General features: G+C 43.8%; 1 protein-coding gene across 1 annotated transcript in view; it reads right to left on the bottom strand.

Annotated features, from left to right (window-relative positions):
- LOC118640517 (LIM zinc-binding domain-containing Nebulette-like) overlaps positions 1–11,149 on the bottom strand; it is a 153,738-nt gene extending 142,589 nt beyond the window's left edge. Inside the window, exons 1-2 of the mRNA XM_036277395.1 lie at positions 10,990–11,149; positions 9,646–9,740 (exon numbers count right to left, since the gene is read on the bottom strand). Coding sequence (XP_036133288.1) covers positions 9,646–9,740; positions 10,990–11,058 — 164 coding nt within the window. The 5' untranslated portion in view covers positions 11,059–11,149. The remainder of the gene's footprint in view (positions 1–9,645; positions 9,741–10,989) is intronic.
- Between the last annotated feature and the right edge of the window lie 12,650 nt (positions 11,150–23,799).

Below are 23,799 nucleotides of genomic sequence, written 5' to 3'. Positions count from 1 at the left end.
TAGCGTTAGAACTGCACTGCAGCTTGGCAACCCGCACTCTCAATTCCTTAAACGCACGCCAGAAATAATCCTTTTAAGAAGCAAAGCTCTTGCAGCTGACTGGACCTCCCCACCCCCAACCCACCTCCAACCCCAGGTTAAGAACTTCCATGGTCCAGTCTCAGCGGGAAACTGCCTCAGACGGGTAGACAAACACAACCACAGCCCAAGGCTTTGTGATAAGTGCTGTAATTGAGGAACAGAAACCACAGTGGGCACACAAAGAAACAGTGCAGTAAAGGAGAGATTCAGGATAGCTCACTACGGCTGTCACAGCTGTGCGCCTTAAAGGCAAAAGTGACTTTAAAAGAGGGAGGGGCAGGAAGGCAGAAGAGCTGCATGAGTAAAGGGTCAAATCAGTGTGTCAACCTTAACAACAAAAATTATATCGAATTTTTGTTAACGCCTTACTACGTGCCTGAAACTGAGCTAAAGTTATTTGAATGAGTCCTTAGTCTGAGGAAGTAGAGTGCATTATCACGCCCACTTCATAGGTGAGGAGTCTGAGACTTGGGATGAAACCCTTGAAGGAGGCACCGCGCCAGCAGTCCAGGGCGGCTGAAGAGAAGAAGCGCAAATGCCAGCGGGGAGGGGAAGGCAGACTGGGAAAGGCCTCAGGGGTCCGTCAGAAGCCTGATGTGGTGTAGGCAATGGGAACCATCAGAGGTGTTGGTTCAAGACGGTAATGTGACCAGAACTATCGTTTCTAAAGATAACTGTGGTGGCAGAAAAAGCATTCAAAAAGAGAAAGACTAGAGTAGGAAGAGCAGTTAGGGGACAATGGTCAGATCACTGGCCAAATATGATAATAGAGCTTGAACGAGGGCAAGGACAGAAGAAATGAATACGTGGGGATGGAGATGCAGCGAGGGAGATGTAGAAGATGACAGAGATGCATGAGTTTCCGGAGCTGGGGTGGACAATGGAAAGAGTAGCCAGGAGAGCATGGCACACACATCCAAACACCATCAATATATGCCTGGGTGTCCACTGTCTTTCCGTGCAGATGTGTGCATTTACTGTGCAATTCTCGATGCTCCTGCCTGAGTTGGTGAAGTTCTCACTCTTGACCAATTAACAGATAATGAAATAACATTTAAAGACCAAATTCAACCCTGGCCAAGGGGCTCAGTGGGTGGAGCATCATCCCATACAGCAAACGGCTGTCAGTTTGATTCCTGGTCAGGACACATACCTAGGTTGTAGATTGGATCCCTGTTCAGCGCATACTGGAGGCAACCAATCAATGTTTCTCTCTCATATTGATGTTGCTCTCTCTCTCTCTCTCTCTCTGTTTCTCTCTCTCTCTCTCTCTCTCTCTCTCTCTCTCTTTCAACCAATGAATCGATTTAAAAACATAGCCTCAGATGAGGATTTTTTTTTAGAAAAGACCAAATTCAATAGCAGCGGACATCCCTCGAATTCCACATCTCAGATCTCTGGTCACCACATTTCCCCACTTTCTGCGGTGACTCGCACCTGCCTTTGATGGATAATGAGCATCAGGGAAGCTAACCGAGGATTTCTGTCTACATGGCTTTTTAGACTGCTGAGCTGAAGCAGAAGTATGACAGACCACCAGTCTGCTTACCAATCTGATGCTATTCAAACGCACACACATCACACTAGTTTTTTTTCTAGCTCCTCCTGGGATTCACTGGGAATGGATCAACAGAGAGTGGGGGTAAGTAAACAGGAGATGAATACAAAGCGACTCCCTCAAGGACTCCAAGACTAGAGATAAAATTAATACTGGGTTTCCAGTGCTGGGACTCACAGTCCTCGCCCTTCAAACCAGTCCTTCTCACAACTTCCTGTCTTCCCGGTGGGCCTGTGCCCCGTATCTAGGTTTGATGGGAGAGGCTGCAGAACTATTTTATTCATAAGCAGACCTTTAGAATCAATAGTAATCCTTTTACTAAGTCCTTGAAATGTTCTGGGTACTCAGCTCATAAATATTATCTTGGATCCCAATTCTCACACTGCTAAAAGCTTAAGTCTTGTTAGTAACCCTAACTGTAGGAGTACAGAGAGAAAAACCTGACTTCCTGTTCATCTAGAGACAGAGCTTTGAGGCAGCCTGTAGCTCTGGAGGGTGAGGGTGTCGGGTGTGGATATGTCCGCTTCTCTCTTGCTCCTGACATCCCCAGGAACCACCGGCCTTGGTAAAGCACTCATCTGAAAACGTTTAAAGAAGACACACCAAATGCTCTCTTACACGAGCCCTTGACACATAATCAATATCCTTCTAAGCGCCCACATCTATATCTTGCATTAACCTTGCATTTCACTGTGATGTAGAAGATATTTGCTGTGCTTCTTCTCCAAATCTTTTCTAATCTGACATCCTTCTATAATAGATACGTCATCATAAAGAGAGGGAAACTACTCACTGAAGACACCTTTCATAAACATTTCCAATGTGGCAGAACTCAGTCTGTGATTTGTAAACACGGTCTCCTACTGTGATTTCAAAAAGATACTAAAATTCATCAGATATCATCAATGATTCAGTAAGGTAACTGAGAATCTAATTATTTTGTATGTATACATATATATACCGGAACCTTTTTATGTTGTTCGAATTAAATGTCTCCTTCCTCACTTTCAATCATCCAACTTTAACAACAGCACCAACCAAACTGTCACCATCCTCCCATAGCAGAACTATGCCAAGAAGCAAAAGGTCCAATTTTTTTCTGTGTGATATGTAACTAAAATGTCAAGTCAGGCACATTATAATTGATGCTAACGAAAACTCCTACATACCACAACATCCATCCATATAAACTCAGTGTTACTTTTAACAATGTGACGTTTTCTCCTCTCTTTAAGGGGGAAACATAAAAGAATATAAACCACAGAACTTATACGCACGTATGTATGAACAATGGACATGGACAACAAAGGTGGGGACAGGGCAGGGAGGGAGGGGGAGGGGGGAATCAGTGGGTGAAAAAGGGGAAACATCTGTAACAAAAGTAAAATAATTAATTAAATCGAAAAAATAAATAAATAAATAAAATATATTGGATCTAGCAGCCCCCCCCCCAAAAAAAAAGAAGAAGAAGAAGAAGAAGAAGAACTTTCAATTTATTATAACTAAGGGAACAGACTAAAATTTGGGTACCTAACAGGTGGCCCTTGATGTGCTAAGGCTTACAAGTATTTCCCCATTGAATTTCTACAAAGGTCCTGTTAGGTAGAAATTATTGTCCTATTTTACATATTATAATTAAACTTAGAAGAAAATAGATGAGTATCCATAAGTCATCTTTTAGAAAGACATCAAATTTGGAAACAGCTGGGGAGCAGCGAGAGGACATTCCAGCACGTTCATTACCAATTGGCAAGAGTGAGCCTCTCCCGGCAGCGGGGGACCTGACCCCTGGGTGTTCAGACTTTGGGAAACCCGGCCACCGGACCACCATTCAGGCCCTCACAACCTCCTCCAGCCAGCTCTTCTGCACCACCCACCCTCTGTCCGCCTCCCCGGGAGAAACGAGGCCAGGGAGCATTCTGAACTGGGGACAAGGGCGACCACACCCTGAGATGCAGCACATCCCTACTAAGTGCCCAGTGCCAGGCTCTGGGGAGACCAGGGTGAGCAGGACAGGTACCTCAGAGGCACTTCGAGCGAGAAGGGATCCAGACAGGTAAGCGCGGGTTCCCGTGTGGGACGGTGGGGGTGCTGATGCCTGAGTGCTACAGGATGAGGGGGCAGGGGGGGCAGTCCACTGAGTGCTACAGGATGACGCGGGTGGGGGCAGTGCACACAGTGGTGTCCGCATTCATGAACCTATGGCACATAGCTTTGCACTCAGCACCAACGGCCAATGGAGCATTAAGAAGACGGAGCCGACGTGTTTCTCAAGCTTTCTACATCATGATCCAGTACACATTTACACATACGACTGAAAGTGAATGTTTGCCGAAACAATACTCTTTTCACCACTCAAATGTACCCTGTGTTCTCTGTCTCACTCTTTTCCTCTCTCCCTCTCCTTTTCTGTTCTGGAAACAACCCTCTAATAGGTGGCAACCCACAGTGTAAAAAACATTGGCATTGTCCGGCCGGTGTGGCTCAGTGGTTGAGTGTCAACCCTTGCACCAAGAGGCCGCTGGTTAGATTCCCGTCAGGGCATGCAGGGCCCGATCCCCAGTGGGGGGCATGCAGGAGGCAGCCAATCAATGTTCTCTCTGTTGGATGTTTCTCTCTCTCTCTCTCTAAAATCAATGAAGAAAAAAAAATTTGTAAACATTGGCATTAACCTTTTGATAGGTGTGACTGGTGTTTCTTTGATATACTTCCTCTTCTCCCTTCTTTCTTTTCCCTTGAAAAAGTACCACTGAGGTGCTGTTTACTGCGGTCTGCTGTGGGCCAGGAACTGGCCGGGAGCCCTGCCACGCCCGGCCCTGTTGGTCCCCACACAGCCTGTGGTTAAGCGTCACAATCCCCACTTTACAAATGAAGCTTAGTGATCAACAGACTTGCTCCCTGACATGACAAAGCTAGGATTCAAATCCAGTTCCGTGTTTCTTCAAAACTCCAATTATACCATAAGGCCCTTCATGAGATGTCCTTAAGTAATTAAAGCTGACATAATAGCAAGAATTCCAAAAGTCCCCTTGAGATAACTCAAGTCCTTAGAGTGTTATAAACCCAGGTTTGGGAGGCCTAAGCAGAGACAAGGGAAATATGTGGTGGAAAAACTCTCAGGTTTAAATTAATTTCCTCAGTAAGCCTTGGGAAAGGCGCAAACAAGGCGCGACCAGCAGAGAAACGGTAAGTGGGAGCCGGTGGAGGGGTCTAGAATGAGATAATCACCCTCCACACAGGCTGGCTGAACTGCACTGACCGTTCTGGGTGACTCATAACAGCAGCATCAAGCTCAGCATCTTCCAAGCTGTCGATAGTCAATAAATATTCACAAGATGAGACACTAACACAGGCAGAGCAAAAGGAAACACAGTGCACAACTCCCACAGTTTTGCTTTTCAAGTCTTCCGAAATGACAGTAAGTTAAACTACTTGGTGAGAGGAAATCTTATTTGGAAGGATGACTAAACATATTTAGCACAGATATTTGTGTTCTTTCAGCCCCATAAGTAAAGACACACTTACATAAATACAAGGCATATTAAAGTGGGCAAGTCAGGACAAAATTGCAGTCCTTCAAATACTTCCGCAAAAGTGATGACTTGGGGAAATTACTGGCCAGGTCCTGCTAAAAATCGGCGTCATTAACTGCTCCCACCCCTGACCTAAAATAACCTGACCTTTGGTGACAGTACATTAACTGGCCAGTCATTGGCGTTGTTACCTCGGAGTGGTAATATTTCTCAGAAAATTTTAAGAACTGGTGTACTTTTTCCTTTTTTTTTTATCCTCACCGAGGACATTGTTCCATTTTTTGTTCAGACAGAGCGGGAGGGAAAGAGAGGAAGAGATAGAGAGAGAGAAACATCGACGTGAAAGGGACACATCGAGTGGCTGCCACCCACACAACCCAACCAGGGCCGGGGACAAACTGCAACCGAGGTACATGCCCTCAGCGAAAACCGAACCCGGGTCTCTCTGGACCGCAGGCCGGCGCTCTAACCGCTGAGCCAAACCGGCCAGGACAGAACTGGTGTATTTTTTTACAAACACATAATAAATGCAATTTTGACTTTTACACACGACAAATTAAACAACGTATTTGACAAAAGGCCTTGGGGTTTACATTCATTGTGTGGCTTGTTGGGTAGCAAAACTTTTCTAGTTTAACTTGGCTTATAAATTCACATACAAACGTGAGCTATGTTTTTTGTCTCATCATCTAGTGTTATTTTCTCAGCACCTCAGCAATAAAAATATTGCCGAGTCTTCTTTTCTTTGCAAGTTCCATCATGAAAAAAATCCTGGGTATACTAAAGAATCCACTGCCTGCTAATGAAACAGAGAGACTTGTGAAAACATGGCACGTACTCAAGGAGACTAGTTTGTTTTAAATATTTTAACAGTGTGCACTGCTGCACTGGGAACTAAATGTGCATTATGCCCAACATCACATCCAGCGTGTGTTCTACTTTGATCATTCTATCAAAAGATCAAAATTTAAATATTATGTAAATTATATTGTATACATGTTCTCCTTTGCATGAAATCAAATAGCAAACTTGTTTCTTCTCTAAATACAAACAAGCATGAAATTTAAACTGAAGAAAATACTCACTACATTCCATTTTTTAAAATGCCCTCAGGAATCAATTAAAATAAAAAGCCTTTGTATTTTTTTAACATAATCCTAAATGTCTATGTTTATGCTTTTTTAATTTTTGCATATTTTTAGTATTTATTGTAAAGGTTCTTAAGTTAAATATATATGTTATTTTCATAAGAAATGCTATGTAAGTCCTCTTCCTGAAAACACTCAGAGGTCAAATAAATCAACAGAAATGACAGTGGAAATTAGAGAACTAATATTCAATATTCAATAATCAGAAAAGTTGTCAATTTATAACAACTAAATGTAAGTATGAACCTTGATTGGATTTTGGGTTTTGAGAAAACAGCTATAAAAGACATTCTTAGGACAGTGGGAGAAATGTGAACATAAACACAATATTAGGTATGAAATTTCTGTTAATTTTCTCAGGTGTGATAATGGCTCTGTGGTTCCTTAAGAAAATATCCTTATTCTTAGTGCATGCATGATGACATTCTTAGGGATGACATATCTTGATGTATGAAACTCACTTGATGCATGAAACTTACAAATGAACCAACAATAATAAAAGGACTTGTACATATAAATTGATGAAAATAGGAAGCAAATATGGAAAAACATTACTAACAGTTGAATCTCAGTGGAGGGTATACAGATATTCATTGTATTCTTCTTCCAACCATTTTGTGAACATGGAAATTTTCATACTATAAAGTTGCAGGGAAAGGAAGAATAGTTGTTTTCACTTAAGCATGCATGTACATTGATGCCTGGACCAAACTAACTACAGACAAAATGCTGCTTTACATGGCCATAGAATGTTTCATTTTTCAGTAGCAATATGCTTCAGAGAATCAATTTCCCACCACTGACCCAGGAAAATTATGGCAGCCCTCCTGGCCAAGACCACAGGGAACAGCTGATTGACCCACACCACCTAAATTAGAGCAGGGCATCAGGATCCCCAGAGGGTAATCTGCTCTGACAAGCAAGTTTGCATGGCAACCTGTGCCCTTGGAAAAATAAAGGGTTGAGAACAGGGGCTTGTAGGCAGGAACCTTCACAGCAGACAGAAGCCTCCAACTTAAGTTCCGTTCTCTGGAGACAGCATATGACATGATGTTAAAGGTAAATTAAACAAATTTAAACCATCAACTCTATTCAGCCACTAATGATGAATTCCAGTCTTCCCCTGTCTCTTTACTCAATAAAGTAGACTACCAGGTTCAATATTAAGCAAAAAAAAATCTGAGATGCTACCCCAAAATTCAAACTAAACCAAATAACAAAGTTCTGGAATTATATGAGAAATTTCAGAGAGAAAATGTGTAAGCACTTGATTTACAGATAACTGAAGTGTTAACTCCCTTTCCTAGCTATAAAAAGAGGGGTTTGGGGAGAGTGGGGACCCAAATCACAAAGGTTCTGGGCACTAGTTCACTGTTAGGTCAGAGTGCAAACCAGTCATCCATGACTTGCTGCAGAATCTAATATTCTTTTTCATTGAACCAGACTGAATCTAAGAAGGAAACACTGGATTTTCAACAGGCCCAATGCAATCAGACTCCACCTCAGTTGTACCTCTTTTTTCTATGGTTTCATTTTTATCTTTTCTTTTTCTCATTCAATGTAATATGTGTTTATGTTATGTTATGTTATGTTATGTTATGTTATGTTATGTTATGTTATGTTATGCAATTGTTCTCTCCTTTTCTTTTCTTCCTCTGCTGTCTTTCCTCTTCCCCTCCCATTCCTCCAGGCTACTAGAGCCACTCAAAGGCATTGTTAGCACCAGGTTAAACTTCAGGCTGTGGAGCTATAAAGAGTCCTGGTGCAGCCCATAAAGCCTGATCGACTCAGGCCAGGAGCTAGAATACATACAGGAAGAATGGTTCGCTTTCCTTTAACCAACGAACCATTATCCTGTTTATGGGTTGTCGGGGACCCTTTCCCTTCTAGTTACTGCTGTCTGCCTTTGATCTTTAACCAATCATTTATACCTCTCTTTAAGAGAAGCAGGAGACCATGACACTGAAATCTCATTTTGCTACACATTATCCCAGCAAGAGGCATGGCAGAGGACTGAAAACATCAATAAGTTTGGGGAATATCTGTGGACTTCACTTATACAAGAAAGTCCTCAATTCTGTTCAATGTCCTCATTTTCTGATGTTTTCAGTTTTTGTTCTATATGTAAGCATTAAGCTAGGACTGGAAGAAAACACAAAGAGATTTTTTTTAAGTTCCTCACCAGCGGTATAAACACATTATATTTGTTTAACAAAAATGTAGTCTATGATAACACACTCCTATGAGTGAAGCATGAATTAACCATGGGGACTCCATCTCCAGGCGACCTGAATGAACCTGCCTCAAGAACTCTGGGGAGAATGAATCTTTGATGACAATATTCCAGCCAAAAGGCAAGCCAGCTCCTCTGCCTCCTCCAGGTCCATAGGTCCCACAGGGACCTGGGAAGAAGGTTCAACAATCAGAGCCAAGGGCCCACACTTGAAAACAGTCTGGGTGGGAGGATGCTCACAGCAGTGGTGAAACACATGCCTTAGGAGGGCAGGGTAGCCATTTGGAAACACTGGCCAATGTTTAACCATTTGCAGCCTCTAAAAGTGATCTGAGCCACTTCCTGAGGCTTATCCTCTCCATGCTTCAATTTCTTTATCTGTCAAATGGGGATAATAATAGTCATAGGATCTGTAAAGATTAAATGAGTCAGTACACTTAAAGAGCTTAGAACAGGGCCTAGCACACGGTAAGCACTGTATAAATGCTAACTAATTGCTATTATTATAGGCTAGAAGCACACCTACAGAAAAGCCTGCAAAGAAAGCTTACCTTTTTTAATCCCCACCAACAGATGTACTACTAACCAGCAGGAAATACCCTCGTCTCAATTCTCTGGTTTCCTGTTTAAGCTCCAGGATCTATGGAGTGGTCTCAGCTATTCCGAATGAGCGAGACTTCTTTCCATAGCAGCTAGGTTTCAATATAAAATCGCAGTATGGCAACATCATATGATTAAAAATGGAAACTGACATGTGATTAAAATGGAAATCTATCTGACATGTACTTCAGAGCCCACACATTTGCAGTGTGTAAGTTCTGCAGCTTCTAACAAATGTCCCCAACACTGCAACACTGTGACCCTCAAAAAAACGAAACATTTAGTCGATGACACAAATTACCCTACACTAGAAAGTCAAATGCAATGACCTTCAACCAAGTACATGGCCCCAGAGTAAATGGCATAAACAGGTAATTGGCTGCTGCCACACCTGGGCGACACAGTGAGTCCATTCTTCCGAACAGGTAGAACCACTCACTTTTATGCATGGATGCTGTACCACAGCTGGCATGCCATTTTGACAATACTTACGCATTACAATAGGGCTTCTTTTCATAGCCTTTGTAGTTGTTCATGTTGAGAGCCATCTTGCAGACTTCACAATGGAAACATCCTTTATGCCAATACTGAAAAAAAAATTTTTTTTCAATTTTAGTACAATGCCAGTTCTTTCCAAGATGGGTACAAAAAGGAGATTTTTTTTTAGTACATCCCAGTCCACGCCTGTATTTGAAAATACTACAACAAAATGATGGTGGGTAACAGTGGATGTGTTTGCCTACTTTCAGTTAAGAATATAAAGCCGCAGCTATTAAAACTGAGTTTGAGATTAATCCCCACCGCAACGTGCAGACGCAGATGGAAGAGCTCTGTGCATACTGCACTTCTGTGAGCAGCCAGATGGAATTCCCAGCTTAGTTAATGGAGAAATGGAGCCTGTGGAGTGGCTCCAAAACGACTCCAGTTCAAAGGGCCTAAACACCGTGTCGGTAGGATCTCACAAATAAACAGTCCACAGGAAGGCAGGTAACCCGCCGAGGCAGGAGGCGGGCGTAAGTACCCTTCGCCCCCGCATCCCTGTAGTTTCCACTACGTTTCGGGAAAGGTGGACTCTGTCCGAAATGACTGTCAGGATAACGGGCGTACACTTGTGAGGCATTTTTGACACCACACGCAGATTTCACTGGGACCTCCGCCGGCTGGTTTCAATTGCCAGGCACTCAGGATAGCTCAGGAGTCTGTCTCCCAGGCTGTTCAACTCCATCCACGCCCGGGGAGGGCCTGGAGCAGGGCTGTGGGGACCCGGCTAAAAGCCACTTCCTTAGGAATTCCCCAACCGGATGGATTAGCCCCGGCGAGTCCTGCCCGCCGCGCGGGGGCCCGGGCTCTCGGGGGGATTATTCTTAGCACTGCGGCAGTGGCCGCCGCTGACATATTAATTACTATTTGCCTCCACCTCGCCCGCCGGCCTGGGAGGCACCGGACGCGGGTAGAGAAGTCGGGGCTCGAGTGGGTCCTCCAGGTGGCGGGTGCGGGGAAGTGAGAAGCAGGAGTGGAGGTGGGAGGGGGCGCGGCTCGCCGATCGGTCCCCGGTGCCCCGCTAGGCTCCCGGGCCCGGGCTGCGCTCCGCGATGCGCGCTCCGCCGCAGCTCTGCCGAGGCCAGCTCAGCCCCGCACCCTCGCCACCCGCACCCCGACAAAAGCCTCTCCCGGTTCCAATACCACTGCCAAGCGTACTGACACTCCCGCGGGCGTTTTCCTTCGCGTGCCCACACCCGAAGCCAAGAACACACAAACACCCAGACCCACTCGTCTCTTTCCGTCCCAGATGCCAAAACTTCTCGGAGCAGGTGCAGCCTGGCGCCCCTCGCTCACCTTATCCAGGCAGTTGACTTTCTCCGTGGGATACACGACTTTTCCGCAGCGGGCGCACTGAGGGTTCATTGTCGCGGTTCCCGGGGACGGCGGCGGGGCGGCGAAGGCTGGGGGCTCCGAGGAGCCGCTGTGACATCCCCCGGCGAGCCCCGCACCGCCTCGGGGCCGGCGGGAGGGCGGCGGGCGGCGGGCACCGAGGTCTGGAGTGGGCGCTGGGCCAAGGGCGAGCCGGCCGCGCGGCGCGCGCAAAGGGCGGAGAGGGCGCGGGTGGGCGCGCGGCAGGGCCTGGCGCCTGGGGGCGGCCGCGCTCTCCGGATCCTGCTCGGCTCCGGCTCGGGCTGCGCGCCGCTCGCTCTGCGTCGCTAGCACCCCAGGTACCGGTGACTCACACAGACATTCGCGCCCGCCCCTCGCTCTCACTAGCTCCCCCGCCTCGCCGCTGCCACCGCCGCTGCGCAGGCCAAACCCACCGGCGCGCCCCGAACCGAGTGGCAGGGGACGAGCACGTCGGGCACCGAGGAGGGAGGGCAAAGCGGGGGAGGGGGAGGGGGAGAGGGAGGGCAAAGCGGGGGAGGGGGAGGGGGAGGGGGAGGGCAGGGCACCGGAGAGCTCCGCAGACTCCGCGGGCTGCGACTGCGAGGCCTGGGAGCGCGCCTAGTGCCGCAGCCGGGGGCGGCCAGGTGGGCGGTGGCAGAAAGGGGAGCGGTGGGGGATGAGGAACGGGGGGCTCCAACCCGTGTGTTCCCTGTCATTCTTCATCTTTTCTGCCACAACCGGGTCACCCCCACTCCCAGGCTAATGTTCCCGGTACCCAAAGGGCACGGGGTGAGCCCGCCTTTCTCCTTCAGCCCCGGGACCGGGAACAGAGGCGCCCCAACGCCCTCTCAGCGCCCAGTCTGGGGCAGAGGCTGTCCAGGCGGCGCTCAGCCAGCCCTCGGGCCCGGGAGCCGGGAGACCCGCGGGGAACCCGACTTATGTCCCCGCGGCGCCGCAGATGGCACAGCGCCCGCTCCCACGGCCTCTGCGGAGAGGAAGCGTCCCCAGAGTACCTGCGTGAATTCCCTGGGCCCAGATGGGAAAGAGCCTTCTGCTCCCCCTGGCTCCCAGCCCCCGCACTTTTTATACCTCTTCTTGGAGAGTGGTCGTTTTAGGCCGGAATCAAGCCTTTCTTGATTAATAAACGGTTATCGTTCATTTTGTTGTGTGTGTGTACAAACTCATGGTTCCAACCACAAGCGCCAGAAAATCCAACTGAAAGCTGAAGGTAGGGTGGAACCAAACGGAATAGACATCAGTTTTTAGTTTCAGTAAAATCTCAGGTTATTAGAGTCTCTTTCTTAAAGGCCACAAAATGAAGTTAGACAGCCTGAGTCCAAAGCCCACGCCAGTTATTTACTAGTCATGTGCAAATACGTAGCCTCTCTGTGCCTCAATTTTCTAATCTACAAAATGGGGATAACAGGGCTACAAAACAACTCCTACCCTCCTACTGTGAGGATTAAATGAGTCAGCGGTTCTGCAGTGTTTCAATCTGCCTGGCTCAAGCTACCCAGATAGGCTTATCATGAGTTACAACAAATAAACACATTCCATTGCTAGCACACAAATTAAGACTCAGTAATATCACGTGGCAACTACTGTGACAAATATTTTTGTAGGTTCTTTTTCAATCGTAGCTGAGGCCTTTCATGAAAAAAGGAAACTTGATTTCTGGGCTTCTTAGGCAGGCTGCACTGTTAAGTGTCATTCATAATGAGGCTGTGTTCTTCGACTTTTCAAAAGAGATAATTTCTTAAAAGGAATACACCAGTGCAACAACTACTCATAGCTCTGCTAACCAGATCAACTCAAAAGCAAATAAAATACTAATTTGCTGTCAGAGAGGATTAGTTGTCACTTTTTTTATTGTTTTTTTTAGAGAGAGAGAAATGATTTGTTGTTCCACTTATTTATGCATTCATTGGTTGATTCTTGTATGTGCTCAGACCCGTATCAGGACGATGCTCGAACCATAGGAGCAACCCTGTCAGGGCCAGGATGGGCTGTCATTTAAAAACACTTCAGAGCTATTTAGAAATGCCTCAGACCATGGATGAACCTGGAGGATTTTATGCTAAGTGAAATAAGCCAGACACAGAAGACAAATACTGCATGGTATCACTTCAGAAAGAATAGGTTGAACTCATAGAAAGTTTTTTTTTTAATGGTTGGCAGGAACAGGGAGGTAGGGAGATAGGAAAAAGTAGGTAAAAGGGTACAAACTTTCAGTCATAAGATGGATAAGGTCTGAGGATCTGAAGTAATGTGATGACTATAGTTGATAACACTGTTTCATATCATTAAAATTTGCTAAGACAGTAGAACTTAAATGTTGTCACTAAAAAGTAAATATGTGAGGTGATAGATGTGTTAACTCGTGGGGTAGAAACCTTTCACAGTATACGTGTATCGAATCATCATCTCGTATATTTTAAATATCTTACAACTTTATTTGTCAATTAAACCTCAATAAAGCTGGGGAAGAAAACCTACATTGGATATTTATTTTAAAAGAAAATAAATGCCTGAGAATAAAGTATTTATATGGTCACCTGAAAGACTAAGTTTTTTCAGCATTTAGATTTTCATAACTGTAAATGATAAAATGTAGTTTAAAATCCTATTCTCTTTTTTCAGTGGTAAGCAAAAATTCTGAGAAAGAATGATGGTGATATGTAACATCTATAACCGGTTTCTTAGCCAACCAGCACCTATCACAATGTCTGACAAATAGTAGATACTAATTAAATATTTGTTGAAAGAAAGTATGAGTAAAATAAATGACTATATTAAAATTGGAATTAACTGTGATGTTTTCTCTCAAAATAAACAATGAATGCTCTAAGTTACATTTTTCTCTCATATCTGTTTCTCTTACTATTTTCATTTTCTGCATTAAGCCAGCCTCTAAGTTTCTTAGTGACATTTCACTGATGTAAGAAGAATTTTAATGCCATCTGTCTTAAAAGGATTTCTTTATTTCAAAATTCAAAGTACTGTAAACAGAGAATTGGCAGAAACCTGTCATCTGGCCCAGCCTTTCTCCTTCAAGCAGATGAATGGTTTAATTATCCACTCGGGAGACCTTTGCCCCTTTCATGTCTTTTTCACTTGACTAGTCAAGAAATCGTTCCTCATGGAAACTATACCCCAATATCTCCACTTTATTTAAATCCTTTCCTGCTGGCTTGGGCATCCACAGATATAAAGAATAACTTACCATCATGAAAACATTTATATCATTATACATTTACATTTTTTCTTTAGCTAAAATTTCCAAATCTGTTTACTCTCACCTCTGGGGTCTATTTACAGAGAACCTTCTAATGACCTTATAATCACTTTTATTATTTACGCTACATAAATTGAACTCCAAATTAAAAGCTTTAAAGAATCATTAGTATTACAAAAGGCCAAATAGTGGTGTTGACAAACACTGGACTCAGATTGTGGTGGATTGTATTATTGGTTCACAATTTTTTGTTCCACCCTGGCAAGACTCCCTATAGGCAGGTTATATTTCCCCCACACGGTGACACTGAGATTAATAGTGTGACTTCCCTTGCCCAGTGGAATTCGAGTGCACATGGCAGATGTCATATCACAGCAGAATTTTAAGGGACTTGCATAGTTTGCCTTTGTTCTCGCACCCCCTTGAGCTCTGGCACCCAGCCATGAGAAGAGCATATCTCAGGGAGTGGCTGCTTCGTTGACTTTTGTCCAAGAATTCAAAGACCTGTCTAGCCAGTAGAACCTAACTGAGCTGGGCAAGCCAGCCATGCCCAGCAGAGCTGCAGCCAGCCCGCAGCCCTCACCTCATGGGAATAAGAAATCATTGTTTTTGTAAACCACTGAGATTTGGGGCGTTGTTTGTTACTGCAGCAAAAGTTGACTACACCAATAATGAGAATTGAAGAGAAATGCTTCCTACCTCATCAGCAACAAAAAACGAATGAATTTACATACAAGATTCAGTATGGGTAGAGTTTTTTGGTTTTTTGGTTTTTTTATACTTTTCTGAAAAGGCATGCTGTTAGAAGTGTAATGACCAATAAAGCATAGCTATCGTTATTAATGAAATATTCATTTTTTCATTATGCAAAGTTTTATTATGTGACTTCTATTGGCCAGACATTGTGTGAAACTGTGTACATTTTTGCCAGTTGGCACAAATTCGCCAGGGAGGAAAATTTTCCCAGCCAATAAGCTTGATAGGTGAAACTAAAGAAAAATGGTAAATTTGAGTTCACAGTTTTATTTGATAGCTGCAGATGAGCCTTAGGCTAATGAAGCATTTCTCCAAAGATCTTACACACTTCAGAGAAATTATCTCATTTACCATTACAGCACCACTACAAGTCAATGAGAAATGTAAAATTAAAACATTAAGGGATGTTCAAGATTCAGAAGCTGTTCTAAAAACAATTACGTACTTTCATTCATCCATTCAATATACAATTATTGGCAGGCAGGATGTTCAGCACAGGGGGATTAAGACATGATCTCTGCTTATAATAAAATCTAGTGGGACAAATTACAATGCAACGTGATAAATGCTCTAAAATAAAGCTCCTCTCCTGATGCTGAGGAAGAACAGAGAAGGGACTTCTAATTCAGCTAGGAAATCAGGAAAGGCTACCCCAAAAATCAACCAAACTCCTCCCTCTCTACCTAACAAACCCTGTCCGGTTACCCCATCCTGTCAGCTTTCTCCGAAAGAAGCTCATGAATCTGTCTCCGTACCCTCTGCCACTGCCTTAGCTCAGCGGCTTATCATGTCTTCCCTGGATTGTTCTCTAACCCGCTAAGAAGTCCTATCGCTGTACAGGCCATGGAAGAAGGTAGGACTTTGCGCTCCCAGACCTCTCTTGGAGATGTGGCAGACAGGAAACCCATCTCTCTGGGCTAGGATGCCCCCCACCACACCCACAATATTATTTTTCAAAATAAAAATTAACTCATATAAAGCACCAAGTACACAGTGCCTGGCATGCAGTAAGGTCTTGGAAAATGTGTCTAATAATTGAATGACTAGAGTAAAAAATAAATAAAATTGAACTAACTCCTTGATATATTTTCATCCAAATCAGATGGGAGGTGACAAGCATGAAGAAAGGTTATTATAACCTTTTTTGTGTATTTCAAGACTGGTTTTTGTTTTTTTTAAAATCCTCACCCAAGGACATTTTTGCATTTATCTTCAAATAAAGCAGGAGGGAGAGAGGGAGAAACATCGACGTGAGAGAGATACATCAACTAGCTGCCACCCACACAACCCCAACTGGGGCTGGGACAAACTGTAACTAAGGTACGTGCCCTTATCGGGAACTGAACCCAGGACTCTCTGATCCGAGGGCCGATGCTCTAACTGCTGAGCCAAACCAGCCAGGGCTCAAGACTGCTTTTTGAATCATCCGCCAAATTTGATAGATATCCAGCTATAAAAATAAAACTTGAGTTAAAAATACTTTGCTGCCCTGGCCGGTTTGGCTCAGCGGTTAGAGCATCGGCCTGCGGTACAGAGAGACCTGGGTTCGGTTCCCGCTAAGGGCATGTACCTCGGTTGCAGTTTGTCCCCGGCCCTGGTTGGTCGTGCGGGTGGCAGCCACTCGATGTGTCCCTTCACATCGATGTTTCTCTCTCTCTTCCTCTCTCTCCCTCCCGCTCTATCTGAACAAAAAATGGAAAAATGTCCTCGGGTGAGGATAAAAAATAAAAAAATAAAATACTTTGCTTAACATATTCGTATGAGTTAAATATTATATGTTATTAAGATTATAATTTGCCTTTAATATACTATAAACTGAATTGTGTAACCCAAAAATTCATATGTTGAAGTCCTAACCTTCAATGTGATGGTATTTAGAGATAATTAAGAGATAATTAGATTTAGATGAAGGCAGGAAGGTGGTGCCCTCGTGATGGGATTACAGCGGTCCCTCGTTTATCTCGGTTAATCCGTTCCAGACTCTGGAGGTTGCACCTGGTGTTGAAGGATTCCTGGGGTGCTCGAATACATAGGCCTATAGTCCATATGTACAGAATTTTCATTGTAATTGTAATACAGGGGTGTATATTTGACTCAGACAACCGAGTGCACGCTGTATCATTTTCACTGTCTCCATCAACTTTTTAGTGAATATATTTGAAAAAACAGCCCTGGCCAGTTTGGCTCAGCAGTTAGAGCATCGGCCCTCGGACCGGAGTCCAGGGTTCCGCTAAGGGCAGTACCTCGGTTGCAGCTTGTCTCCGGGCCCCGTTTGGGGTCGTGTGGGTGGCAACCAGTCGATGTGAGATGCTTCTCTCTCTCTCTTCACCCCCTCTCCCTCCTGCTCTATCTGAAGATAATTGCAAAAATGTCCTTGGGTGAGGATTAAAAAAAGAAAAAGAAAATAAAACCCTCGATAGAGTGAAGCCTCAAAAGTCGAAGGCGAAGTGGCAAGGGACGACTGTAGTGCCCTTTTACAAAGTTTTAAAGATACAGACAGGTTTTGGGCTCGCTCTCTCTCCCTCTCTCGCTCTCCTCCCCACCCCCACCCCCCCAAACCCCCACACCCCACCCTCCACGTGATGACACCTTTAGAAGGCAGCAATCTGCAAGCTGGGAGGACAGTACTCACCAGAACTGAGCCATGCTAACCTGATTTCAGACTTCCAGCCTCCAGAACCGTGAGAAAATCAGCTTGTACTGTTTAAGCCACCCAGTCTACGTTATTTTGTTATGATGGCCCAACCTAATATACTACCTCAGCATGATGTATAGTCAATTAAGAGCTCAATCAAGTTCAGGGGTGGGGGGCACATTGGGGGAAGGTGGTCAAAAGGTACAAACTTTCAATCGTAAAATAAATAAGACATGAGGATATAATGCACAGCATGGTAACTACAGTTAGTAATACTGTACTGTGTATTTGAAAGTCGCCAAGAGAGTAAGTCTAAAATGTTCTCATCACAAGAAAAAATAATTCTATAACTATGTTGACAGATATTAACTACACTTATTGTGGTGATCATTTCACTATATATGCAAATATTGAATCATCATGTTGTACACCTGAAACTAATACAATGTTATATGTTGATTCTATCTCAATAAAAAAAATAATAAAAAGGCTGTTTTCTGCCACTGAAAATATTAATTAATTAAGAACAGATCGAGGAAGATGCCATTCTTACCCAATAAAAATAGCTATAAAAAAAGATGTGGGTTTTTTTTTAATTCCTTGTAGTAAGTTCTTATCGTTTTTGCACCAACCTCTGGCTCATTAATTAGCATCAAGTTTGAACTTCAAACGAAAATAGATTTCTAACTTACTTGGCAAGAATTGCAATTATATTCAGTGGCAAATTGAGGGATCATTTTCCTCCTAATATACACAAAGGCAAATAAAAATTTAATTATTTCAAAGAGTAGTATCAGATTATGTGGTTCAGGAGCAGCTGATGAAGGGTCATTTTAGGTATTAAAAAAGACTAGGGTTAGAGTAGGTTGATTAAATTCTGTGTGGACCAAATAAATAAATAAATTCTGTGTGGACCTAACAGAAAGGTAGGAGGGAGAAGGGGCTGGAATGTACCTAAAGCCGAAAGCTATTATTTTAGGGGGCGAAGACATTAACTCTAAAAGTTATGCAAAATTAAGGTAGTATTTCTTTTAGACTGGTTACAGAAAGCAGAGCCACTCAGGTTCTCTCAGTGAAAGGAGACTCATAGTGATGTTCCCCACACACATAAACACAGGAAAAGTTGAACAACCCATATTCAAAAAAGGAATCTGTAAAGCCACAAAAAAAAAAAAAATCAGATCTATAATAGAATTAATCCAAAGATCTTCACTTTAGCCATCTGTTACTCTTCTAAATGTTTATGTCCTACCAAAATCCATATGTTGAAATCCTAACCCCCAAAGTGATGGTATTAGGAGATCAAGCCTTTGGGAGGTGATTAGGTCGGAAGGTAGAGCCTTCTGAATGGGATGAGTACCCCTATAAAAAAGACCCCACAGAGCTCCCTCCCTCCTTCCTGTGACGACACAGTGAGAAGCTGCCCCCACCAGACACCGAGTCATGTTGGACTTCCCAGCCTCCAGCCCGTGAGAAATAAATTTCTGTTGTTATAAGGTGCCCATTGATGATATTTCAGTTACAGCAACCCAGTTGGACGAAGACACTTGTCATTAAAATAATGCAACAGATCTCTACATGTCTGCTTCTCTCTGTTACTATCAACTTGCTTGTTGTCACCCTCAGCTGTCTGTCTTCCATGCTTTCCACATGTAGGTTTCCCTGCTCACAGATCCTGCTTATTCATAATGTCTTCCTTAGAAATTTGGCCATGGCCACATGTGGCCCCTACTGCTTCCCTTCTTAGCATTTTTTCATCTTCACCTCCCACAGATAACAGCCTTAATATTTCCCTGTTTCTAGTTCAGAAAATACATGCTGACCACCTCAGCCCACCTTTTCACATCTGGATCATTGGTTCACCTCTTGGTTGTCCTGGAGTCAGGTCTAATAGCTCTGGAGGAAATGGGAGGGGGGCCTAGATGAGAGAACAGTCTCCGGGACCTGCCCTCCATCGTAGGCTGTGGTCATGGGAGGCATCTGATGCCTGACCCATCTGGGACACAGAGGGAAGTTCAAGAACAAAAACAAGTGAGGGGCTAGGCTTGTTTTTAACATCTGGATATCATTACAGACCGAAATGTGACCACAGCTAAGATGTGGCTATAGTGGATTTGTTTTCCCTTTTAAATTAAATTTAAAATAAATTAGCAGAAATATGTATCTATATTCTTATCTTTTCATATTTCAAGAAGCAAAAGTAAATAAGAACAAAGTCGTCATAATGACCTCAAAAGAAAGCTCTGCGTTCTCACAGTTGGAAAGTGGCAAGCTCTGAGCAGCCATTGAAGACCTGTACACATGCTGTCCAACAGAGAAACAGTGAGAGCTACAAATGTGCCACGTGGGCCACTGAAAGTTTCCTGGGAGTCACATTTCTAAAAGTCATAAGAAACAATAAGAGATACTTTAGTAATGTATTTTATTTAACCTAAGTTATCCAAAATTTTATTATTTCAGTGTGATCAATATTATTTCTCATTACTGAAATAGTTCACATTCTTTATTTTCATACTAAGACCTCAAAACCCAGTGTGTGCTTGGTACTTACTGCTCTGGTCAGTGTAGACCAGCCACACTGCTTCGTGGTCACTGGTGGCCTGGACAGCACAGTACTCGTTCAACCTCGGTCAAAAGAGCAGGTCACATGAATAGGGTCAGGGTCAAGGAACGAGGCAAGGGTTAGGTTCGCTTGCTCTTTGGGGCTCCAAGCAGGAGTCCAGCCATTACCTGGGGGCCATTCACTAGGGACAGCACCTCCTGCTGATGTCAAAATTGCTATCTATGAGTTTGGTTTTGCTTATTTTTTTAGTTTGTTAGTTTTTGTTTTATATTCCACATATAAGTGAAATTATATGGGTTTTGTCTTTTTCTGACTTATTTCACTTAGCATAATACTCTCAAGATACATCTATGTTGTTGCAAATGGATACAGACAACAGAACGGTGGTTACCAGCGAAGGGGCGGGGGGAGAGTGAAGTGGGTAAATGGAAGGAAACTAGACTTCCAGTGGTGAGCACATCATAGAGTACATAGATGTCAAATCACAATGCTGTACACCAGAAAATCATATATATATATATGATTACATATATACATATATTATGTAATCATATATATACATATATGTAATATACATATATTACATATATATACATTTTTTTTTCTTTTACTTTTTTTTTATATGTGCCCCTAGCGGGAACCGAACCCGGTACTCTCTGGTCCACAGGCCAACGCTCCAACCGCTGAGCCAAACCAGCCAGGGCAAAATCATATATTTTTATTAACCAAGGTGATCCCAATAAATTTAATTTTTTTAAAAAACTGCCAACACTCTCACCTCCAGCATGGCAGTCAGAACCTGGGACCAAGCGGCCAGGAAAGGACGCGACGGCAGGTGCAGATGGATGAGTCACTCTGAGGGGAAGGGGAAAGAAGGCAGAAGATGGGAAAGAAAGAAAGTGAAGAAGGGAAGGAAGGAAAGGAGAGAGGGCTAGGCGAGGAGAGTGTAGCAACCACAGTGCAAGAGGGAGTTTGAACAGCACCCGGAGGGGCACCAGTGATGTGTGGAAGGAAGCTGGTGAGCAGGGACCTCTGAGCCTGCCCCTCAGGGACCAGAGAACAAGGGAAGGGCCACTGAGCGCACGGAGACCTCTGTGGGCGCTGGGCCAGAGCGCAGCTAAGTCAGCCGAGGCAGTTCCTAAAACCACGTGCCTGGAAAAGGCAACAGAGCAGCCTCAAGGACAAGTGCCATTTATGTAGTCGACAAAAGAAGAATATGTTTAGTTTTATATCAGTATATAGACTCAGTTAATTAATCGACTTCTTCTCTTGGCACCGAGCTTCCTGCGAAAGCCTCACAGAAAAAGAAACTTTGCTGGACAGGTGTTTTTTCACGAGTGAAGAAGAGAAGACCCTGCCCCAATGAAAATTGAACTGGGAGTTCAAATGACCAACTTTTTTTTTTCTTATTCTTCCTTGGCCACAATGATCCTTTTTCAGTGGACTATGGGTTCAAGTTTGTCAGAAGATGTTTTCCTGTTTCAAATACTGCAGCAAAAATTTTCTGTGGTAAAACTATATGGGAAGCAACCCATGCTGAGCACAGCTCGGTGCCGAGTAAAGGGGCTTGGGCTGTCACCGGAGGGTCTGCAAGGTGTTTTCCTCTTCATTCACCACTCACGCAGTAAGTCAGCGCGGCATCCGCTCCTCACCATCTCACAGATATGCATGGTACCAACCGTGGCAATTAGCAATAAGGACCAGAGCAAGTAAGTGTTCTTGGGCATGAGGAACATAAGTTAAATGAAGTACATGAAACTGAGCACAAGGAGACGGATGGAGAAAAGAGCCTTCATTATGCAATAAAGAAATCTGAGCCCCTGCTGCCGCTGCTGCAGCTTCATCCAATAAAAATAGGTATTAGAGCTCAAATAAAACAAAACAGAGATGTAATGTTGTCACGGAGTACCTCTTAAAAATTAAACTGGAAAGGTAAGACATAATGTTAAAAAGCATTTAATGACATGAAAAGATGTTTCTGATATTTTGTTAAGTGAAAAGGAGCAGGTTATGAAAACACGTGTTCACTATGATCTCATTTTTGTTAATTTTATGTGAGTAAATGTGCTCAAAAAATGTGAGACTGCTGTACCCTGAAATGTCAGCAGAGGTGGGATTATATTTTCCTTTCTATCTATATTTTTCAAAATTTCTACAACAAACATTATTTTAATAAGAAAACTCTTCTGTGAAGCATAAGGGCGCTTTGTTTCTGAGCCTGGCGTCTAAGGCCCTCCCCCGCCACCTCTCCCCCCACCCAGGCTCCATCTGACTCAGAAACAGCCATTAACAATGGCAGCTCTACTTGTCACTCCAATGGTCCCTTATTTGCTCCCTCAGAAAGAAAGGTGGAACCAAGAGGAAGTAATGACCAGTTTTCAAGACAGATTTTAAGGTGTGGGCTTTTATTTTGTCTCGGTCACATTTTAAAGAATGTGCCTGGTAACACCCAAACTTTTCACCCCACAAATCTTGTTCCAGCCGCTAATAAAAGACGGAGGGTGTGGAGAGGTCAGCATCCTCAGAGACTGCTCAGACCTGCTGGGCCAAAGCTGATGGGAGAGAAAAACAGGTCCCACCCTCCCCTGGGACTCCTGGTGGGCAGGGAGTGGAGGAGGGTGCGGCTGCTCAAAACTCACCAGCAAGCTAAATAGAATTTCAACTTCTTTCTACCTCATTGTCCTCAAACCATACCACACAATCACAGTGTTCATAAAATCCCAGCACTACACGCACCAGAGTTTGCTATTTGGAAAATTCTCATGTCTGACCTTTGTAGACCCTCCATTTTGTCTTTCTTTTACTTTGCAACGTTTCAGCTGAAAATGGGAAATTCAGTTATATTCCTGCCACTGCTCGAATTCCCAGGGAAGCACCCGAAAGGCATCAGAGATTTGGTCCACAGTGGCTTCGATTTCTGGTAAGAAGACTATGGTTTTTTAATTCCCATTTGCGTATCTCTAAATTCCCATCATTTATTAAAACAGCAAAGCCAAAAGTGACTTTTAAATTTTAAAACTTCAGCCCTGGCCAGTTTGGCTCAGCGGTTAGAGCGTCAACCTGCGGTCCGGAGAGACCCGGGTTCGGTTCCCGCTAGGGGCATGTACCTCGGTTGCAGTTTGTCCGCGGCCCTGGTTGGTCGTGCGGGTGGCAGCCACTCGATGTGTCCCTTTCACATCGATGTTTCTCTCTCTCTCTCTCTCTCTCTCTCTCTCTCTGTTCCTGTCTCTCCCTCCCACTCTACCAGAACAAAAAAGGAAAAATATCCTTGGGTGAGGATAAAAAAAAAAAAAAAACTTCAGGTAAAATCAGTGTACACTTTTAAAACTAAAAAAAAAAAAAAAAAAAAAAAATGTGTCTTTATGCTAGAAAGGTATTAGAGATATCCCAAATGTAAAAGCAGATAAAACAATATTGATAATGATCCCCTTTTTAAAATTGTTTTATAAAGGATGTTTAGCAAAGTGTTGACAATGGTTGTTGCTGAATGATGAAACTTTTTTCTTCCCTCTGGCTCTCTCTCTCACACACACATCCTTGAGGCTACATTTTCTAATTTTTCTATATACACATGGTGTGTCATCG

The sequence above is a fragment of the Molossus molossus genome, unplaced genomic scaffold (genome assembly GCF_014108415.1).
Source record: "Molossus molossus isolate mMolMol1 unplaced genomic scaffold, mMolMol1.p scaffold_m16_p_1, whole genome shotgun sequence".
Taxonomy (NCBI): Eukaryota; Metazoa; Chordata; class Mammalia; order Chiroptera; family Molossidae; genus Molossus; species Molossus molossus.
This window is presented reverse-complemented; position numbering and strand designations above follow the sequence as displayed.